The sequence below is a fragment of the Panicum hallii genome, chromosome 1 (genome assembly GCF_002211085.1).
Source record: "Panicum hallii strain FIL2 chromosome 1, PHallii_v3.1, whole genome shotgun sequence".
In the NCBI taxonomy this organism is placed as follows: Eukaryota; Viridiplantae; Streptophyta; class Magnoliopsida; order Poales; family Poaceae; genus Panicum; species Panicum hallii.
Window position 1 is genome coordinate 53,200,558 of NC_038042.1, and position 21,728 is coordinate 53,222,285.

The 21,728-nt window shown below is 44.5% G+C and overlaps 3 protein-coding genes across 8 annotated transcripts; 1 reads left to right on the forward strand and 2 right to left on the reverse strand.

The window, feature by feature from the left end:
* Window positions 1–821: 821 nt before the first annotated feature.
* Window positions 822–7,368, reverse strand: LOC112886458 (uncharacterized protein At1g51745). The gene is made up of 4 exons (XM_025952364.1): window positions 6,664–7,368; window positions 4,789–5,018; window positions 3,999–4,676; window positions 822–2,839 (listed from the first exon to the last, which is right to left on the reverse strand). Exons 1-4 carry the CDS (start codon window positions 6,876–6,878, stop codon window positions 1,485–1,487), a joined length of 2,478 nt encoding a protein of 825 aa, XP_025808149.1. The 5' UTR covers window positions 6,879–7,368; the 3' UTR covers window positions 822–1,484.
* Window positions 7,369–9,127: 1,759 nt separating this feature from the next.
* On the forward strand, window positions 9,128–19,860 carry LOC112887021 (cell division cycle 20.2, cofactor of APC complex-like). Of its 6 annotated transcripts, none has more exons than XM_025953103.1 (9): window positions 9,128–9,318; window positions 9,406–9,615; window positions 16,480–17,447; window positions 17,552–17,830; window positions 17,939–18,208; window positions 18,353–18,943; window positions 19,038–19,268; window positions 19,379–19,452; window positions 19,545–19,860. In XM_025953103.1, exons 3-7 carry the CDS (start codon window positions 17,310–17,312, stop codon window positions 19,179–19,181), a joined length of 1,422 nt encoding a protein of 473 aa, XP_025808888.1. In that variant the 5' UTR covers window positions 9,128–9,318; window positions 9,406–9,615; window positions 16,480–17,309; the 3' UTR covers window positions 19,182–19,268; window positions 19,379–19,452; window positions 19,545–19,860. The 6 variants fall into 6 exon arrangements, with proteins under 6 accessions (XP_025808888.1, XP_025808881.1, XP_025808907.1 ...); XM_025953096.1 differs by having other exon boundaries at window positions 9,461–9,615; XM_025953122.1 differs by having other exon boundaries at window positions 9,461–9,615; window positions 19,552–19,860.
* LOC112887011 (transcription factor EAT1-like) lies at window positions 9,622–13,463 on the reverse strand. The gene is made up of 4 exons (XM_025953086.1): window positions 12,816–13,463; window positions 11,161–12,097; window positions 10,322–10,741; window positions 9,622–10,218 (listed from the first exon to the last, which is right to left on the reverse strand). Exons 2-4 carry the CDS (start codon window positions 12,067–12,069, stop codon window positions 10,123–10,125), a joined length of 1,425 nt encoding a protein of 474 aa, XP_025808871.1. The 5' UTR covers window positions 12,070–12,097; window positions 12,816–13,463; the 3' UTR covers window positions 9,622–10,122.
* Window positions 19,861–21,728: the final 1,868 nt, after the last annotated feature.

Here is a 21,728-nt window from a genome sequence, read left to right on the forward strand (position 1 = left end):
AATTAATTCTAGAACAAAATAAACAGCCGTGTTGGAATCTAGATTCTCAAACAGGAATAGGTAGGCCCTCAAAAGAAACAGGAATAGGTAGTGCTCCTGCAAGTTCTTCATTATGTTGAATAATACATGTCAGCGATGACAGATGCCAACGTCGTATCAAATCTGTGGCCCAGCTTCTGAAACAAATCCATGCACTTGCCTGCCTTGCTCAACCATCCCTAAATTTGCACAAACTGCAGCTACAATCTGTCGCACCGGTGAAGCAGACGCAAGACAAGAAGACAGCATGGGGGAAAGGCGCCAACTGGCGAAGAAAGTGTAATCGTAGCTAGCAATTTAGGAGAGGGCGTCTGCCATGAGGGGGCCACTGGGCAGTGTAAACAGCAACCTGAGCTTTTAGTCGTCTGAAAACATTGAACAAATTAATTCAAACACGAATCGAACTCAGGAAAGTAATTTGTCCCAGCGACAACTTCCAGAAAACGTTCATCTCGCGAATCAAATTGCAGCAAAATGATCCTTCTTTTGAGCCGTGACTACCTGTTCATCTACATTGTATAACAGCCTATTTTTGCACAATGTTTTGATCGAGCGCAATGCAGGAGCAAGTCATCCTGCCTACAGTGCCGTAGATGCAGGTCAAGGCAATCACAAGTTCACAACGGTTTTCCATACGATAAATTTTGAAACCCCGCTCCAAAAAACACAACTTAAAATCTGTCAAACAGAATGCAACCACCATGTATTGTGATAGAAACTTAAATAGTATTTCACTTTATCAGCTTTTCCATCAAGATAAGATACAAATCAGGGAAAGGCTATAGCTCAAAACAGGTAGTTGCTTCGTAGTTTATATCAACATGATAGTGAAAATGTGGAATAGTTTTTTGTTGACTATGGAGGAAATTTCACATCGACGACTAGATTGTTACATCATTTGGATTTTTGAATACTTGCCTGATATATTACATCGAACTACATACATGCTTCTAAACATACAGTTGAATCAACTACTTCTCAACAACAAATAACAGACAGATCAGGATATAATTGAGGCATTATACACGACATCAGGAAACCTATGGCCTATAGACTATATATATGATGATGCAAATGTTTTACCTAAATTGACATCTAAAATGCTGAAGTTAGACTTTACAGGAGACAGCTGTGACGAAACCAAAAGACATGATCACCAGATGCTAGTTACACAAGAGAATGCCCCTTCCTTTCATGGAATCGATGCCTCAGCTTCTCAACTGCTGTGAAGCATTCATGATTTCAGTCTCCAGTCAGAAATACACAAGCGTTATTGATAAGAGATCAGCTGTTCCAAGTTACCATGAAGCAACCATATCAATCTGACTCTTCACAGGTGTTACCAGATGATTGAATGGTCCGCCTCTTCAATTAATAGGAATGTACATGAAACTTGCAGGTCTAGGGCTGGCAACACCAACCGTCTGTAGTATCACACTTGAAGCCTATGGTGGATCCCGCACTGAGGGACTAGCCATTCTAACACGGTGAGCAACAGATAGAGGTGGCCTGCCAACTGCTTCCAATATCCTAGTGAACACAACCTTTGTTGGGACACATGTCACTAGAGGAACTGCTCCCCCTGGCCCTGATCTGATTAAACCACCAAATATGTCATTGCGCCAATGTGCCTTTGCTTGGCTACCTTCTCCATGATGTTTTTTCCCAGTGGAAATGGAAGACAAGGCTCTAACTTTCTGGCTTGAGAGGTTTGTTTTTTTGGAAGATTTCTTATGGGACTTAGCTGACGACCTCCTAGCATTTGAACTGCTTTTCTTACTCGCCTTAACCTGGTGATTTGAAGAAGATGAGTACTTTCTTAAGGTTGGTTTCATCTCCCAGTCAGAATAAGCAAGGCCAACATCATTATCACCATCCAACAATGCTCCTGATGGATTTGAACGGGGAACTCTTTGCATGGCAGTCCTCCTGCCTGTTGGCCAAGCAGGTGGAGCAGCTGTGCTCTCTTGGATACTACTATCACTGCAGAATACCAGATGATCTGTGGAACCATCTTCAAGTATTTCAATTTGAATAGGGTGTCCAACAATTGCTTTGCCATTCAGTCTGCTCATTAAGGAGACAAGAGGGACATGCTCTCCTTGGTAGCTGGCCTGAACTTTCAGGTCAACATCAAACAACATTGGTCCCATGCCACCAAAACGCGAAGTGAACTTTCTTTGGTAAAATGTAGGTCCATCCCAATATGCATTCCGATCAACTCGATATACTTGATCAGCATCCTTGTTTAGGGAAGAAAGATTTGTAGAGCCATTCTCGTAGTCATTAAAGTAACTATAGCTCCTGTTAAGATCTCTTGTGGTTCTCAAGGATGAATGATATTTTTTACCATGGTACAGGTTAGCCTCTGAATGGCTTGTGTCCTCGAATAAATCAGTTTCCTCAGAATCATAATTGGGCTCCTCTTTAACTTGATAAAAACTTTGCCCATGAAACTGCTCACCAGAGGTTTGCATACTTTCTTTTCTGGGATTTCCACCATTTGTCTTATGCAAAGGCCCTTTTAATGAACTATTGTATTTATTTAACCAGGTATTTCCATCTGTCATATCCACCAATCTCTTCGCTGCATTACGGCTGTTACGTTTACCTTTCATATGCCACTGGGAGACGCCTAGCTCAGAAGAACCATCTTCTTCCTCTGATTCATTCAACTGGGGCATGTAAGTAGAATAAGTGGTCTCATTGTCATCATAATCAACATGCCTGAACTTGTCAGAAGCTGGAATCGAGTAAGGATCAGGAGCACGTGACTCTATAGGTAGAATCACATTTGCAGCTGCCAAAAGATTGCCATATCAAAAGTCATCAAACAAGGAAAAGGTTGAGATCTCTTCAGAAAACCAGGATGCAAGAACTTGTACTAGTAATGTAATATGAATTTCAGTACTAAAGGCCTATGGCAAAACAGAAGGTAGAACAAAGGTAACATTAAATAATGATGGTTTTCTGGCAATTTTTTTGTTATTGAATCCTCCAGGGTTGCCCCAATCCCTTGTTTTGCATGATTTTTGTCGAAGTAATATTAACTCAGCTATATTCTGATTGTGACATAAGACCAGAAGGAAAAAGAGCATGCAAGCCAAGATTGCGGAAATAGTAAGGAGCAATACAATGTACCTACTGTTTGACCTCTAACCTACAAGTTTCAGAAATGCCAATTTTTAAGTGATGGATTACTTTAAGAAAATGCTAATGATCCAGAATATACTTAATGACTAATTATTGCATCTTTCAAGTCTAATAATACTATAGAAAGTATGACCCCTTGCAATTGATTCCTCCACTTTATCCCGATAATATTTTAACCGTCAGGCCAAGGGCATCATATCGCTCATACCTACAATTGTTCTCGATTTTTTTAACATATTTACCTCATAAAACCGAATCAACTATTTATCAACATCATCCAACACAGCCTTCCCCATGGTTTGAACAAATGATCACGACTACATGTAGAAAATAATTATAGAAATTAAGTTCTTCGTCGCCTTTAACCCTGCGCATGTATATACTTACAAATAATCAAGTAGTCAAAAGGGGTATATATGAGGGTCAAATGGTCAATCATGCTATATATAGGTAATTCAAGAATGTAATCTGAGGCATGTTTGCGTGAAGTGAAAGCTTAGAACGTGTTTTATGCGAGGGAATGAAATGTCTACCATCACAAGTTACAGAAGCCATGTGAGCCAAACACCTGCCTTGCCATGTTTAAGAAGGGAGATATGTTTAAAATGACTCCCAACTGCAACGTGTAATTTGCAGACCTTATGATCGATATTTGCATCACTAAAGCAGTATGTGATGCTAATACTAATGTTTTGGTATGTTGTGCTATGCTATAAACCCAGCATTTTTTTACAGTGTAACATGAATTCACATTCAAACTTCATAGAAAGCATTGGAAAGAAGAAAAGTGAGGTATATAGACATACTTTGCAAAAGTTCAGCATCATCTTCAGTCTCACTCTCTGAACATTCCCTCTCTGAAGACTCAGTTATTTGTTTTTCAACAAAGTCAGAAGAAGTATGCTCCTCAGAAAAATAACCAGGCTGAAGATAGCTTTCATTCTCAAAATCAACTCCTGTAGAAGCCATTTGTACAGAAGGTAAATCACTATGACTTTGAGTTTCACCAGAATCACTACCCATATATGTATATTTACTTCTTCTGGACCGGGAGGAGGCAAGTGATGGATTATTATTCTCCCCAATTAACAAAGCCCCGTGATCATCTTGCTGTAAATGATGAGGTGATTTTTCACTGCTCTGCAAAACTTGAGCAAATGGTCGGCGTCTATCAGATTTTGAAACAAGAGAGTCTTCAAAATCACTTCCGTCCGACCTATTCTTCTTCACAATTGTACTTCTCTCCTTGCTCTCTAAAGTTGCACCTCCCTGAGAATATCTCAAATGGGAGAAATCACCCATGTGGTTACTTACAACATTTCCTTGTGCAAGGCATTCTGAAATGTTTCTCTTTGAACCAGCATGTAGAAAACATTGACCTGCTTCTTTCTTTACTTCAGGAGGAACAGATGCATCTTTACGTTTCTTGCTCTTTTTGCTCTTGTAGCGAGTACTTCCAAGGTCTTTGCGGTGCTTAGTGCAAGCTGCATTCCATGAAGATAGCAGAGTTTTAGATGCAGCACACTTGAAGGTCAAGCATAATGTATAAATAACAAACTAAACAAAAATACTGTACTGTCATCTTAGAGAACTTACCAGAAATGTTACCAGGTGGTCCAGGCCTGAAACCTTGAGTCTGATACTTCGATGCAAGCTGCTTCCTCTCCAATTCAAGAGCATGAAGAATAGCATCCTCTCTCCGTGCATACTTTTCTCTTTTCTTCACAAGAGTCCCTTGAGTAGCCTCTGCCTTCTCAATACAGGCATCAAACTCCCCACACCTGAATGCTTTAACACGCTTTGATTTCTCAAGGTTATACCAATCCCTAAGAAGCAAAAGGATAACAAGTAAATACAAAAGGAATAATATGTGGGGAACTTCAATTTTCAGAAATTATGATTATGCCAGGTAGTTAGCAGCAGTAAAAAGGGACTTGAAGGAATGGAAAGTATCCAAGGAATCATCTCTGGTTAGCGTTCCACATGCCAGAATCATCACCTAGAATCGAATATTATAATTCCTGGTACTATATTTCTATTTCATATTATTACCATCTTCTATTATTTGCGTGAACTTGTTGGTTTTCATCTCTAGTCTACCCCAACTTGCTTGGGGTTAATGTTTTGTTATTGATATGGTTTTGAATGAAATGGAACTGGAAATGGAAGTTTAATACATGCACATCTACTATTTCAGACTAGCAAAACAATTGGAAGAAGTCTTAAAAGATATGCTTAACATAGCTGACAAGCATTGTAGAAAACAGATCCGCCAGAAAGGAAATTTTTTCAGACTAGCAAAACAATTGGAAGAAGTCTTAAAAGATATGCTTAACATAGCTGACAAGCATTGTAGAAAACAGATCCGCCAGAAAGGAAATTTTGGCAGTATAACATTAGAGGTAATAATGTGATCTTTATAATAAACGAAGAAAAGAAAAAAATAGGTACAATCAAGGATACATAATGACCTCTTGAATCACTAACACCTAAACACCTCACAGGATAATAATTCAACAATTTTATCTTTTTTAAATGCATTTATCGGGACTATATCTGTCATATATTCCAAAAGAAATCAGATGAAAGAATCCACACAGGAGCAAAATCATGAACGGTGTCTTCCTCAAACTAGTGTGTGTAAGTGTCTTTTACTCTTCCTTGAATACTCATCCAATCAGGATATCAAAAGCAATCTACTATATTTTTTTTCATCTACCCTGTCTCACAAAACAAGATACGGAACCTACATGGAAAAGCATCATTCTACACCATATCTACCAACAAATTTAGCAGCTTAGAATATAGCACAAGAGCAAGTACTATAAACATTGTAATCTTATCTACAAGCCGTTTCAGTTCCACGAGGAAACAACTCTTTGTGCTACATAACATCTGCACAAACAACGTACTGCAATCAAGATGTTATAGCAGCCCTAGAATACATACACCCAGGAATTTCAGATCTTCAGAAAGCATGTGATACAAAGCAACCACAATTCCATATTCTAGACGTATCCTATTGTTTCCACTGCATATCATGAATTTTCTATTGTTTTCCACTTCTAAAACTTTCATAAATCAAACTGTTTCCACTACATATCCAACCAAAGGATACCATGAAACCACCGGGGAAAGTTTTCCAAGAAAGAAAAAAAAAGAACAATTAACAGATTCAAGGATAGAAAGGAAGTAGAGTCGCTATATATTCTATGAACAGCAGCTCTAAATTTTCCAAAGCGTATGACAATAAGGTACATAAGAAATAAACTAGTGATGAGGTTGACTACAAGCAAGGAAGATCATATGTCCTGGTGCACCCCCATTCTCTCTGGCACCCCAAGTTCGTTAAAGGAAATAACTCAGCATCTCTAATGGATCAGAAATAACAGGAAGTCTAAAATGTAAATGTAGCACAGATGTCAGGGGCAAAAAAAAAATCTAAAGGCAAACAAGGGACTGGAAGCTTACACGCTTGCGTCCTCCCGGCCGAGGAGCTTGACCGGCGTTCCGGACCTCGGGGACATGATCTGCGACGGCGGGAGCTCCTCGGGGCCCAGGATCCTGCCGGGCCACCACGAGCCGTTCCTCCGCCGCACCCACACGATGGTCCCCGGCGAGGTGTCCCCGACGCCGCAGCAGCCCCCATCCCCGTCCGCTCCTACCTCCACCGAGCTCCCCACCATGCCGCCTCCCACCAAACCCTAACCGCCGGCCGGCCCGCCCGCCTCACCCCGCTTCGAGAAGCTCCCCTCCACCTCGAGATCTGGCAACCATTCAACTCACGGAGGGTGCCGGCATCCAGAGGCGCACCCTCCCCGGCGGCGCCACCGCGCGACTTTTGCCGCCGAGATCACGCTGGCCGCGGCGCGCGCTCGCCCCCGCCTCCGGGAGCTTGTAGAAGCTTCTTCTCCTCCGGGGCTCCCAGAGCCCCCTTCCTCCTTGTACTGCTCCTCCTCCTCCCTCCGCCCCCGCCGGCGCGGGGGGTAGGGGCCTCCGCGGGGTCTCCGGCTCGCTGCCGGCGAAGCGGTCGGTTCCGGCGCGGGCGGCCCCCGGAATATTATTTCCCTCTCTTTTGTGAGGGGAAAAAAAGGCGTGAAATAAAAAGGTTTTCTTTTCTTTCGGGACAGTTTGGCTCCTGGTTTCGGGTGGTCCGGTCCGCGTGTGAGAGAGAAACAGAGGGGGGGCGAGGAAATGCCAGTGGGGCGGACCGGCGCGGAGGGAAATGGAAAGGTAACCGACGGGCCGGCGCGAGCCCGTGGCCGGAAGGAAAAATGTGGGCCGAGCCGGGGCGGGCGGGCTCGGCCGTACCCGTAACGACCGCGGCGCTCGACAGGGGCAGACAGCCCACGTGGGGGTGACGGCGTGAGAGGAGCGTCACGGCTGGTCTTTTCCCGTTTTCCAGCTGGACTGCTGCAACACGCGTACGAAGTAGGATACAATTGTACGTAACCATGTATTAATGGATGGATCATGAGGTACTCAGTAGTCAGTACTCGTATGAATATATAGGGATAGGAGTATAGGACGGCCATGTTGCTAATGGTGACTTTAGATTTCTTGGTTGTGTACAAAGTGTGTACCGATATTGAATGCACGTAGGTATCAGCAGATTTATCCGCTAACAAAGTTTTAATTTTACTGTAGCCAATAATCTAGCATCAGGACCAGTGTTTTAGGTCTTATTGTAGAACTTATAGGAGTCAACCAACAATGCCAGCTTAGATGTATTCGTAGGAAGATATGAGAGGACCATCATTGTTAGTCATGTATCCGCTTTCGCCTCCTCTATTAACAAGCCCGATTAAGCATGATCATGAAAAGTTCTAGTGGGTTAAATAATTCTAAAGACAAAGTGGTGTGAATCAGAGTAGCTAATGAATTTTGACATTGATTGTGAATATTAACCATATAGAGGTATATGAAAGTGGAAAATGATGCTTCAAACACACGTTAGGAAGATATACAAATTTCATAAAAAGAAATTTAAAAAAATACTAGTATATAGTATTATTTTACAAAATTTTGTTCCGAATTAGATATTTGTTTTTCTTTTCATATTTTTATTTTTTAAAATATATTATAAACACACGTATTCATATACACGTAAGAACATTCACTCCTATACACATTCTATCTCTACGAGCACATTCAAAAGAGATAGGGGTGGCAAATAAATTTGAGATTGATGAAGTCAAATAGGCACATTGTGGAAAACATAAATATCAATTATTATTTAGGACTCGAAACCAAGAATCCATGTATGAAGTCGATAACTCTTAATGTCCTATCCATAAATTGGCCCAATGGTTAAGTATTTTTTTTAGAAAAAAGTCTATGCATGATTTTGGTTCTATCCTCCTACAATAGTCATGTATTTAGCAAATAACAATCATGGACTTTGCCTCCCTCGCATCAATGCACTTCGCACATGTAAGATGTTGGTTTGTGTATCTTTCGTTTAAGATAATTAATTTGCAAAAAGACCAACGACATTGGTGGTGAGTCCACATTGCTAATAGGATGGAAAAAAACTAACAAGAACAATACGATTTTTAGGTATTTGTAAAAAGATGTGAGGAACATATTCATTCTATAAAGACTGCCAATTTGAAAGTTGAAAGAATTTTACATTTGATTTTGAGAAGTGCTTAATTAAGAAAAGATATTTTTCATTTCTTCTTTTCCTTTGAAACTTGCCATAGATTTGATCACTCCCTCGGCAATCGTCACGGAACGGTTGTAGCTCTGCGACATAAGCAGCGGAGTGAGATGGAATGAAATAGTTCGATCCCTGATTTTAAGGATGGAATGATTCTGTTCTTATATCTAGTTGAACCAATCCATGTTTGCTTGGTTGGAGGATCAGCCATGAAGGTTCAACATTCCATCCACACCGTTAACTATTGAACCCGCTTGTCGGTCAAAAAAAAGCCTCTCGTTTGTTCCCTTCCACCTGCCTCCGCGCTGCAGAGTGACCCCCTCCTCTTCCCTTCCGCATGCCTGCTCGCACCGCCGCCCTTGCAGCGCTGACGCGCGCGCCATTGCCCCCATCAAATTGAAGTCCTAGGAAATTGCAAATTGATGCCGGAGTCCCCACTGCCCGTGCAATTGATTTGCTAACAGGTGCATGCCCAAGGATAATCGTTTTGCTTTGTCCGCACTTTGCTTGGATCTTGACCTGTTATTAATCTTAAATCGTTTTTTGGCAAGCAATTGATTTGCTCGGTAGTCGATTGACATCTCGCCTGGTGCATGCACCTCGCAGCAGCGCCGCTCGCCGCCGCCCGCGAGCCTGTGTGCCCTGAGGCAGCACCGGCCCGCCACGCACGAACGATCTCCTCGAGACATCGTCTGCATCGGGAGCGTGATGGATTGGGCGACTGAAGGAGAAACCCACACAGTAGTTCCGTGCATTATGAGGTAAGGATCTCAGCACGCCCAAACAATTTATTTCTACCACAGTTGTGTCATAACTCCAAGACAAAATACATGGATCTTAGATTTATAGTGAATGTTTATAGAATTGAGATGTAGCGTACCTGGCAAATAAACATGTTCACTAGACCTGAGCCTGACATATGTAAGTTGGGTAGTGGAATCGATCTTCTTTGTGTGTCCAGAAAAAAAGATTCAAAAGAATAAAGTATCGTGTGACGTGTGGCAATGCTGAATAAGAAGCACCACATACTCTAGCATGAGTGTTGAAAGTCTACCTTTTCAACCAAAAAAAGGTGTTGAAAGTGTACAGAAAATACGGCAAGAAGTTAAAGCATGAACTAGTTGTCAAGAAAGTTTCATAGCAGACATTAAAGACATAGTCTTAACAATTCCTGCGGCCCTTCACTAATAAGTCAGTACCTTATTAATCGACGCTAAAGAATAGACCAGCATGGAACATAGTCTAAGTAAAAATCACGAAAGATATGGCTAGTTGAAGATTTTAAGAGCCTGGTTTTTCATCTCCACAGCTTCAAGGAGCTTCTTAGCCACTGCGCATGCATACACTGAGGAGCCCTTAGGTATCTGCACAGTATGAAGATATGAAGTATTATAATTAACATTTATTGCTATAGGCACAGGGAGAAGGATCAGGGGCCAACTTTCAATAAAGAAATTTGTTGTTTACCTTTGTATTGAACATAAATATATGATGATCTCCTATAATTCCCCCAACGACATGGATGAGATCAAGACAGAACTCCTCTAGAACCTTTGCAGCACTAAGCAAAGAGTTGGCCCTCTTCTTCTCTGTGAACTTGATGTTTATTTCATCGTCAACTATGCGGACATCAACATCGCACTCCTTGGATCTCCTTTGAATCCAGGAGCTCCTTATAGCCCCATTCATCGGATTGTTTTGCTCATCGCTCACTGGCTGCATTGAAGAGCTTTCCCCATCATCAGCTGCCTCATCATCCAACTTCAGCCTCTTCCTCCTGTCAGTGCTGTTCCTCTTCTTTTCCACTAGGATCTTCAGTTCTTTCAATGTTCTGTTAAGCTCATTGATGTATTCAATGGCATCTCCAACTATAGAAGCCCTATCATTCTGAAGAATAGTTTTGCAGCAATTTATAGCATCTCATTCACTAGTAATACAATGAATGTAAAGTTAGGTAATAAAAACAATATTTTGTTGTGCTGGTCATGGTTCATCTTAAGTTTCTGCAACAGAAATTGTCATATCTCACACAAACTATAGAATTACATTCTATTTTGTTTGATGTTGAAACTAAAGATTAATTTACGCAAGTCTGTCCACTAAAAACTTGAAATAATTACCCAACATAAATTCCATGATCTACCTTCCTCCACATACTCGAAGAACCAGTACCATTTTTCTTGAGAAACCTATATAGGTGTGCGCACGAAGAGAATATTCTAGATAATCCATATGTGCAAAATGAGTTTTCTATAATGTGAGAAACAATTATGAAATTTGTGTGCGGAAAGGTAAGTTAGGCAAACCTTAGTAGGGTTTGGGAATAGTGATCTTAAAGCCCCATACTTCACATTTAGCTGCTCCCTCCTTTCTCTTTCAGTTGCAAAGTTAGCTTTTCCCTTGCCCTTGCCAAACCCACCTTTCTGTCTTCTACTCCTCAGTATTGGACTATCGAACTGACTCTCATCTATCTCCTGGAAAATATTTCCTGAGACCCCTGGCACCGCGATCATTCCATCTCTCTCATCATCACTGGTAAATAACCCATAGTTCTGTGGCAGTGAATGATAGAGATCCTTCAACATATGAGATTGAGTAGCGTGATAACCTAATGGTAGAGTTGAATCGCTAAACATCATTCCACTTTCATGAATTGCTATTCCTGGAAGGTCATTGTTCATATTCAAATGATTGACCATGTTCTGTGCTGGATCACCAAAGATATGTTCTGTTGAAGGAAATTCATGAGTCAAACTGCTCCTTTGGGTCTGTAGAGAATTTAGAAGATCATGTGCAGTTGCATAAGTGCCACTTCGATATGATGCAGCATCATAGTCCAGGAGCTGCTGTTCCACAGTTATGTTGTGCGGACCTTCTCCTATCTGGCTGCTGAGGATATGATCGTGGACACCATAGATAGAAGGAACCAAATTTGCAGTTTCTACTGTAGGCACTTCTTGTATCATGTGGCCACTATTGTCCTGCTCCATGTCGATCCCAAGCTGGTTTTGAATATGGTCAATCACCATTGCAGGCTCAGAGGTAAGATTGGCTGGATTGGAGTGATCTTCTATGGAAAAGGGGGCGAGTCTGAAGCTCTGCTGTTCTTCATTTGTATTGTCATAGATGGAACATTGGGAAGAATCGTGGATCATTGATCCTTCCATGAGAATATGATCATGGGAACCATCAAAATAGCCTCCACCAGCAATCATTTTGGCCCCGGTTACCTTCACTCAAGATCTAAAAAGAACACAATCATTTAGGGACTACATGTAAGTATCTAGTGTAGCAAAACATTTAGGAAGAAGCAAAGCAGGAGATGAAACCAATTAACAAAAATAGCAGTAGCATGCTAGAAGTGAACCAGTTTGAATCTGAATTTGACAAAAACTATTAGTTGGTGCACATATATTGAGGGAAAAGATGACTCAACCTGTATGAAACAGCGATAGAGTTGATTAGGCAGAGAAGATTGCAGGTGTCCTAGTCGGTTTGATTGTTTGAGAGGAAGAGAATACGTAAGATTTAAGCTAGGCAATCTGTTTCTGTCTCATTTCCGTGTGGAGAAGTTTTATTAGCACATTGGATGGGACAGGAAGCCTTTTTGCTTCCTTGAGACCCAACAAACTCCCTTGCGTCTTTATGTGCTCCTTACTTCCTCCTAAAAATATGAATCTTGCTAATTTGTGCTTCAACTACCAAGCTCAACATTAATCAGCAGAACACAGACTAGTATAAGTATAGACAATGACCAAAGTGCCCTTTACCTTCTTGCAATAGTTGAAAAGGTGGTGTTTTTAAAGCTCGAAGACAGTACTCATAATTAAGCAAAACATTTTCATTCTTGGACTCACACATTGTTTCTTCAAGTTAGTATAAAGAAGCAGACAGATTCGATCTGGCATTTGCATCATGCCAGTAGCACTAAGAACTGAAAGTAAATAGAAGGGAATAATACCAAGATTATTTTGAGAGATCAGATGGAGGGAAAATTGCTGAGAGTCCTGAAAACCATCTTTGCGAAGCACTTAAGAGTGTGCTGCCAAACGTATACATATACAAGGCCATGGTAAAAGGCAAAATGTAATTGGCATGTGGAGGCACCAGCACGATAATTTGGTTGTCACGTAAAATTGATGAACAAATAACAGAATATGTCAATATCAACACCAATCATTTCCTGAAAGTTTATCTTGAATGTTCTAAGAAGAGGTCAAAGTGAAGAGTTATCAGATCATTATCCTTGAGAAAGGTCACGAGAGAAAGACGGAACACTCACACTCTTTGAACTTGGGCATCTTTGCTGTTATTCATGCCATAGGAAGTTGGGAAATGCAAGTCATGCCTTCTCCATTCTTCCGTATTTTATGAACATTGTGCTGCAGTGTGCTTATAGAAACTAAAAGGACTAGTCCAACTACCTAAAACACCAGACAGATGCAATGGTAGTCATAACCTTGCATCAGTGCATAGATCCTAATCATAGTATCATGTCACGCTTGAATGTCTTTGCGCAACAATTTGACCCAGTAGTTTTTAACGGTTCACATTCCTGCAGTTCTTAGTATTTCTCTATAATATGCAGTATGAGCTAGGTAGAGACTGTCTGAACCACAACTCTGAAGATATATTTCAGGAACAAAACACGCTTCTTTATTGCCGGGTACAGAATGTGTCGACTGTGAAAAGAAACAGCCTGCAACCTCTCTCAAATCCATCTTCAAGAGGGAGGGGGCACCTTTCAGAAAGCAGGAGAAATAGAGTAATAGGGCTCATCTCCCATGCTTGTATCTGCGCTTAGCTTTGTACCTTTGGTAATGGATATTACAGTCATCTTTGAATTGCTCATGGGTGCTATCCATGCTAAACAGCCTGTTCTAACAAAGGCGAACGAGGATTAGACAGCTAGAATACTGATTCTGGACATCACAATTTTTTTCGAGATGTCAAAATGTTTGGTAATGAATATGTAACTACAGTGTTTTATTAACTAACATTTCTGATCCTTTTGCAGAACTGTATTACAATGACAAATTGACTGAAGAATAGGAGGCAAGAATCTTCTGTAAACCAAGCTGGAAGTTGAACTTAGTGAAATGTGAAACAGAAGTTGAACTTAGTGAAACATGAAATAGCTATTAACATCTTGTGCCGACTCAGGAGGTGATTGCAATATATGGCTGAACTAGTCGTCTCTCGTTGGCAGTATCAAGTCTTAAAGAGATCGATCCCCTTTCGGACAGTGTTTTCCGTTTGGATCAGGTGAGATAACTGGAAGGATGGATGGTTGGGTACTTTGAATTTATGAGATTTCAAGGGCCAAGCCAAGTTTTAAACAGAACTTATTATTTCAAACAACCTGAATTTTGTGCGCGAGGTCCTGTGACAGGATTATTTGGCATCACATTTCCCCATCTGGCAGAATTTCTATGAATAAAAATGACCAAATCCTTGCACGGAATTTGATATCAGCCACACGTTTTCCAATCTAGTGCTTGAAATTGTACATGAACAATATTGCAATTTTGTTTTTTCCGAATATCACCAATGTATCTCCAACAAGCTCAAGAGAATAGGGTACACACACAAGGATTGTCACTTCACGTATCAACTGACACGTTATACAAGGACACATTTCTCGGCAAGAGTGCAACCTTTCTGGGAGGATTGGGTGGCTGTCTGATTGCAGCAGGAGCTGTTGTGTTTTGTATCTTGAGCAAGTGAAAACTGTAACCATTAGACTCACTAAAATACTACCTCCGTTTTAAAATGTAGGTCGTTTTAGCAAATCTAGATGCATAATATAGTAAAAATTATGCATCTAAATTTGCTAAAACGACCTACATTTTGAAACGGAGTACTCAATTTTCAGATACAGCAACCTGTTCCTTGTCTACAGAAGAAAATATTACCTAGCAGATTGGTTTTCTAGAATGGCTATGTACTGGCACTTATCAGAAGTTGTGAACAGCGAAGATACTAATATCAAAACCTAGTTTCAGTGATAGAGACAGGTTGAATCCCCAGAGCCTAGATGGAATTTTCCATGGGCAACAGTATTATGATCCAGTGGATAGAAGTAAAGGTTCAGGCCTCAATGTTAAAAAGAACTGCACAAAACAACTTGTAACCACAATGATTCCACCATAAGCACATAAAGAGGCAACTTGTCTTCATACAGAATTGAAAATATTGGATGGAAAGAACTACAATCATAATTTTAAATCGCCGGCTAAGACGTTTAGCGGTAGAGCTGCCGTTACAACATTTAGCAGGCTATAGCCAGTATTTAGCAGGTTAAATGACATAGCGGCAGCCCTTCCTAGCAGCTATAACTAGGTTTAGCGGAAACTATAGCCTGCTATTTAAAACATTAACTACAATAGAGAACATCGGTAACGGATCATCAAAGAATAAATTCAATGCAATCGACAGGTTTTCTGCACACCGCTGAGCTGTGCTTTTTAGTGTATTAATCAAAGCTTAACAGGTGGCAGTGGCAAATTTGAAACATAAACACGCACTCTGACCCAATGCACCACAACCCTTTTGACCCACCCAATAATCCCCGAGCTCTCAGGGTAAAAACAGCCGGAAGCCTATAGAAATGAGTTGCAATTTTATGATAACATGTTACTCTATTAATAACAATTCAGATGCAATGCATATGAAATGGGTAAACACATTCAGACAGGCACGCCGTTATTAAGATAGGGGACAAGACAATTCTCCATTGATAAATGACTTACCCTGAAGGAACAGAAGGTAACTGAGTGGTGGGGGGGGGGGGGGGCGCATCTCATAATGCTGGAGGATACTAACACTCTAACAGTGCATGATGCTTTTGCTATCACTCAGTGTGGCCAGCAACGAAGGCAACTTGCTTCAATGCCAGGTCTGAAGAAAGAGTTTATACAATGAATTGGCAGAGAGGTGAATCCTGATTGGGCAAATTGTAATGTGCATGTTCATAGTGATGATGAAAATTGTGACGAGTTTTCCCCTCTGGTCAAATAAAAAAAATAGGGCATGCCTCTTGCCTGGATCATTCAAGGACTTTTAGGTGCCTAGATTACGCAATCAACTTAAGACTTAAGAGAGGAGCAGGGTGCGATTTTTACGCGCGGGTCAACAACGAAGTCAGCCCTGGATTGAATACACGGCCTCACCTGGAAATCATTAGGGATGCCGCGAGTGCACGCCGTAGCACCAGAAGCGGCAGGAGACATGAAGGTCCTCATCAGCTAGGCCGCTGGTTCAGGAAGAAGGGGCTGCGGCAAAGGGTCCCGATAGGCGGCGGGAAACCCTCCCCAACGCCGAGTGCAACATCGCCATCTCTTGATCTTCCCTTCCTCCTCCTCCTCCTCCTCCTCTTCTCTTCTGTTCGGGACTTACGGGTGCTGCGGTGCAAAATATATATAGGTGGGGGTTATGTTGCACACGACCTCGACTGAATTCTAGTTTCCCCTCCTACTCAGTTCCATCCCCGACTCGGCCTCCAAATGCACGCTTTGGGGGCGTTTGATGGGCCATTTTCTGTTTATTTTGTTGGCCCATTACGAAAACTGTGTTTGTGTTGGCCTGCTGACCTTTCACTTCTTCTTCTTCTTTCATGCTACCAGATGGAATTCAATTTGTTTTCATATTCCATCAATTTTGTTCGCCTCCGGCAGCTGGTGGCCAGAGAGAGGTGGCGTGTCGAGGAATTTCGTCTCGGCTCCGACATCAACGACGGCGCCAGTGAAGGGCCCCTTCGTCCACGTCTCGTCACCGAACCCGCGGTGCCCGATTTTGTTCATCAGGTGAAGATGGCGCTTGTCATTCCAGGAGAAATGGATGGTTCTTTATGGGAATTCTGGAGACAACCCAGGAAGCCGCTGAGGATTGATCTACCCTGAAGAAACTGAAGCCTGAAGGCCATTCTTGGGTGGGTGCCCTTGCAATGCGTCGACGGATCAAGCGTGAACAGGCAGCAACAGAATAGCCGCCGCCCCGCCTATTGGAGCCAGGTCAGCAAGCCCTAACCAGCAACGGCTATATTCAGCGACGTCTCCCCTCCCCTCGGCGTACTAGCCGTTGCGGTGCGGCGGCGTTCCCCTTCCCTCCCCGTCTCTGACCTCCTCCTACAAATAATCCTCAGCGGCCGATCCCTAAACCCCACAGCTCAAGGAGCTTCTCTTTCTCTCTCTCTCTCTCCTCGCCTCCCCACGCCGATCTCGAGCGCCTGGGGAGACGAGACTCTGCGATCTTTCTCCTCGCTCATCAAAGCTCTCGAAGTTCTCCGCATTTTTTTCGCTGTTAATTCGCTTGTTTAATTAATCAATCTTCTAAGCGTATTTATCTGTGATCGATTCTAACCTGCTAGTTTACAGTTCGTGTTTATCTCGTTGATTCTGCTGTTGCTATTACTGTTCCCTGTCGTGCTTGTCTTGTTCGTTTGTTGCTGCTAACCATGGACGCAGGTTCCCACTCGATCTCCTCCGAGAAGAGCCGCGCCGCCGCCCCGCGGCCGCCGCTCCAGGAGGCGGGCTCCCGCCCCTACATGCCGTCGCTGAGCACGGGGTCGCGCAACCCGTCGGCCAAGTGCTACGTGAGCTCTCCCTGGCCTCGCAGATTCTGAACGTTTAGTGCGCGTGCGTAGGGTGTTCGACGATTTGCCTGACCGAGTTTGGCTCTCCTGTGTGTGCGCTGCAGGGCGATAGGTTCATCCCGGACAGGTCGGCGATGGACATGGACATGGCGCACTACCTGCTCACGGAGCCCAGGAAGGACAAGGAGAACGCGGCGGGCGTCGTGGCCTCCCCGTCCAAGGAGGCGTACCGGAGGCTGCTCGCGGAGAAGCTGCTCAACAACCGGACGCGGATCCTCGCCTTCAGGAACAAGCCGCCGGAGCCCGAGAACGTCTCCTTCGCCGAGGCGGCTTCCTCCAACCTGCAGGCCAAGCCGGCCAAGCAGCGGCGCCACATTCCCCAGGTATGTACACACGCTCTTCAGATTCCTCTTCTAGTCTCTGGATTGGTGCGACGGGTGTAGTGGCACTGGAATGGTGATGGCTGATGCGGCTTGGATCGAATTGTGCAGTCTGCTGAGCGGACTCTGGACGCGCCGGAGCTCGTTGATGACTACTACCTCAACCTGCTTGACTGGGGGAGCAACAACGTGCTGTCCATTGCTTTGGGCGACACGGTGTACCTGTGGGACGCATCGAGCGGATCCACATCTGAGCTTGTGACCGTCGACGAGGACAGCGGTCCTATTACTAGCGTTAGCTGGGCTCCCGATGGTCGGCACATTGCTGTCGGGCTCAACTCGTCTGACGTTCAGCTCTGGGACACCAGCTCCAACCGACTGGTACGCACATTGTCCTTCATCCAAAAATGTTACGGTGAACTTGTGATACATGTTCTCTGTTGTTTGTCCTTCATCCAAAATTGTTGTGGTTGATACTGTTATACACGTTGTTTGTTGCTGAATCAGATCGTTCTTTCTATGCAGTTGAGAACTCTTAGAGGGGTTCATGAGGCAAGAGTCGGCTCGCTGGCATGGAACAACAGCATCCTGACGACCGGCAGCATGGACGGCAAGATCGTGAACAATGACGTGAGGATCAGGAACCACGTCGTGCAGACGTACGAGGGGCACAGCCAGGAGGTGTGCGGCCTCAAGTGGTCTGGATCAGGGCAGCAGTTGGCCAGCGGGGGCAACGACAACCTTCTGCACATTTGGGATGTGTCCATGGCATCCTCCATGCCATCTGCTGGCCGCAACCAGTGGCTGCACAGGCTCGAGGACCACACGGCCGCTGTTAAGGCACTCGCCTGGTGCCCATTCCAGAGCAACTTGCTGGCCACTGGTGGCGGTGGTAGCGATCGGTGCATCAAGTTCTGGAACACGCACACTGGTGCGTGCCTGAACTCCGTTGACACCGGATCACAGGTGTGTGCTCTTCTCTGGAACAAGAATGAGAGAGAGCTGCTGAGTTCACACGGATTCACACAGAACCAACTGACTTTGTGGAAGTATCCATCAATGGTGAAGATGGCTGAACTCACTGGCCATACCTCTCGTGTCCTTTTCATGGCTCAGGTGAATTCTTCACACCACTTTTTACAGATACTATCACACCACTTCATATGCTGGTGAGAAAAATTGCTGATGTTCTTTTGTGGCTAAACTGCAGAGTCCTGATGGTTGCACGGTAGCATCAGCTGCTGCAGATGAGACCCTCCGGTTCTGGAACGTTTTTGGAGCCCCTGAAGCGCCCAAGCCTGCAGCAAAGGCTTCCCACACTGGGATGTTCAACAGCTTCAACCATATCCGTTAGGAGAGTCATGAAGAATTTCTCTTCTGTTGGATATGGTCCTGCTGTCCCAGTGTCCTAGTTTACATAGATCGCGTCTCATTGGTATTGGTATTTTTCAGAAACCCATTTCTTCCTAGTTGATCATGTTGATCATCTATTTTTAATTTTTGAAGCTCTCGGGTTTTATTTTTGCTTACTCCTGTGCAATGTGATGGCAGTTGAGATCTACCTAATTGGCTAAGCAGGCCGCGTGATGGGGAAGCATTGCAATCTCCTAATGCATTATTTTTCGGTATTGCTCAATTGCTCAGTACAAACACAAATTCTTGGTGGTCTTGTAGTGGAAACTGATCTAGTACCTTGTCTTGCTCTTTTCTTTGGAAGCTTTCAGGAGGGTCAGAAATTAATGACACAGGATTGGCTTCATTGATGTCTTCATCAAGAAGTAGATGCTATCCTATCTGCAACATCACGGGCGTGGGGCGCCAGATCCTCGAAATGCAGAGCGCCAGAGCCTCAGAGAATCAATTTGGTTACTTCTCCTGGCATTTGCATGCCTTTCACTAGTGCTGTCCAATGTAGAATGTTTTCGCCCTTTTGGATGCAACATGCCAACATCAAGAGAATATGTTTGATGTGGCAGCAATTGTAAATCAAGACACGACCATTCTTTTCATGTTCCATAAGCACTCCGTGTTCAGAGACGAGTCTCCTCTGCAGTTCAGACAGAGGCAACTGGCAGAGTGGTTTGAATGACAAAAGATTGGCTGTAAAAGCAAGGCTGTGATGAAACCTTGCAAATGCCTGACCAGTGGCAGCAGGGAGAGAGTGGTTGGGAACAAAAAAATATTTTGCAGATTTTGAAATAAATTTCAATGCTCAAAAAGTCTTTCTTAGAAAACCAAAGAACTACTGGCACATGTGGACTTCACCTTTTCTTTCAAAAAAAAAAATGTGGACCGCCCGGCGCCCGCCTTGCTGCCCCCACCATTCACCTCAAGGCTCAAGCTGCGCCATTTGCTGTGTTCAGAAACTGGGAAGTATAGGAAAGAGTTTCAAGATTTGCTGGCTGGAGGCATGTCAATATCGAATCCACCATAAAGGACAAAAAACTAAAGAATACTCCTTTCTAGTACTGTGGGGGCCCGTAGAAGGAACAGTGCTTCCATGTGGCCCGTGGACTCAAGATTCTACCACTCCCTTGTCGCGTCGCGCGGTCCGGCGAGCTGCCTCTGCCTGCCAGGCTCGCCGGTTCGCCACTTCCGCGCCAGGCGCACGGGGAGGCCGGAGAACCGACGCGCGAGCGGTGGCGCGGTAAGCGCTACGGGGAGTAGAAGAATAGTGGAGAGCACGAGAGATTCCGCGTGTTCCCTCCCCCCCGCTCCCACGGCCGCACAGCTCATCCCCCTGGCTCGCTGCCGCGCCACCACCCAACAACCCCGCGCGGCCCGGCCGAGGCCTGCGCCTGCCCGCGCTCTCGGATCCCCTCCGCCAGGACACGGCCAGCGGCATGTGATCCTCCGCATGTGGAGCGGAGCGGCCGGCACGGCAGAGCGGCGAGACGACCGTCCCGGCTCGCGCCCGCGCTGTCATGTGTCGCGCCGCGAGACATGCGCGCGCGCGTCGTGCCCGGCCGGGAAGAGCCCGGTTCGTTCGGTGGCTTCATTCCTTCCCCCATCAGGTAGTCGTCGCGGATACAAGGGTCCGTAGATGCCTCCAAAACTCACGAACTGGGATGGGTCTGAGCTATGAACAAAAAGCCATGTTATTGGCACGCTAGGAATGGATCCAAATTGTTCGACGGCCTCCCTTTAAGCATGCGATTCCATCCCCAAAACTGAAACCTAAGTACGCGATGCGGCTGAAAGGCGTTTGCTTTAGGGTAGGGTAAGAGAGGGAATGCGAACAAAGACGAACGAATCGTAGGATAGCTAGCCCCTCAACCAAAATCTATGCGCGCCTCCGGGCCCCAAAGAAGAATCTTTCATCCTCAAGCTGACCCTACAGCCCTAAACATGGGGGACGGCATCTTCTACGTAGGCCCTACTATTTCTTTACTGCCTTCATCTCTATCTTCGATGCTTTACTGCTATACCCGCACCTAATTGGCGACATTGTCACCGAGCCGCTGTTTAAAATTTCACGCCTCGGATTCCATTGCCCGGTCATGTACTGATGTCCACAGTCCGAAGATCACTTATTTTAGGGAGAGACACACTTCTTTTTTTTAACGAGGCAGAGGCACAATTCAGCTTCGCAGGTCACGTTATGTAGTGCCACAGATAAGTACTAACCATGTGACGTGCATGCATGCCATTAGCCGTCATAATTCTCGGTAGCATGAGAAATGAGATCGAGCACGGCACGGCGTGTAACCGTCGGCACCGAGCTAGCTCCTGGGTCCTCGCGACGCTAGCCGATGCTCACGCTGACGCGGTGACGCTCTCCCTCGACGTGCGCTCCGGCTCCGCGGCCAAGCGAGCGATCGATCGAGAGAGCAACACGACGAAAAAGCGGGAGGCGATTTGGGCGCCCGGCGGACGGAGGCGGGGGTGGGGCGGCGGTCAC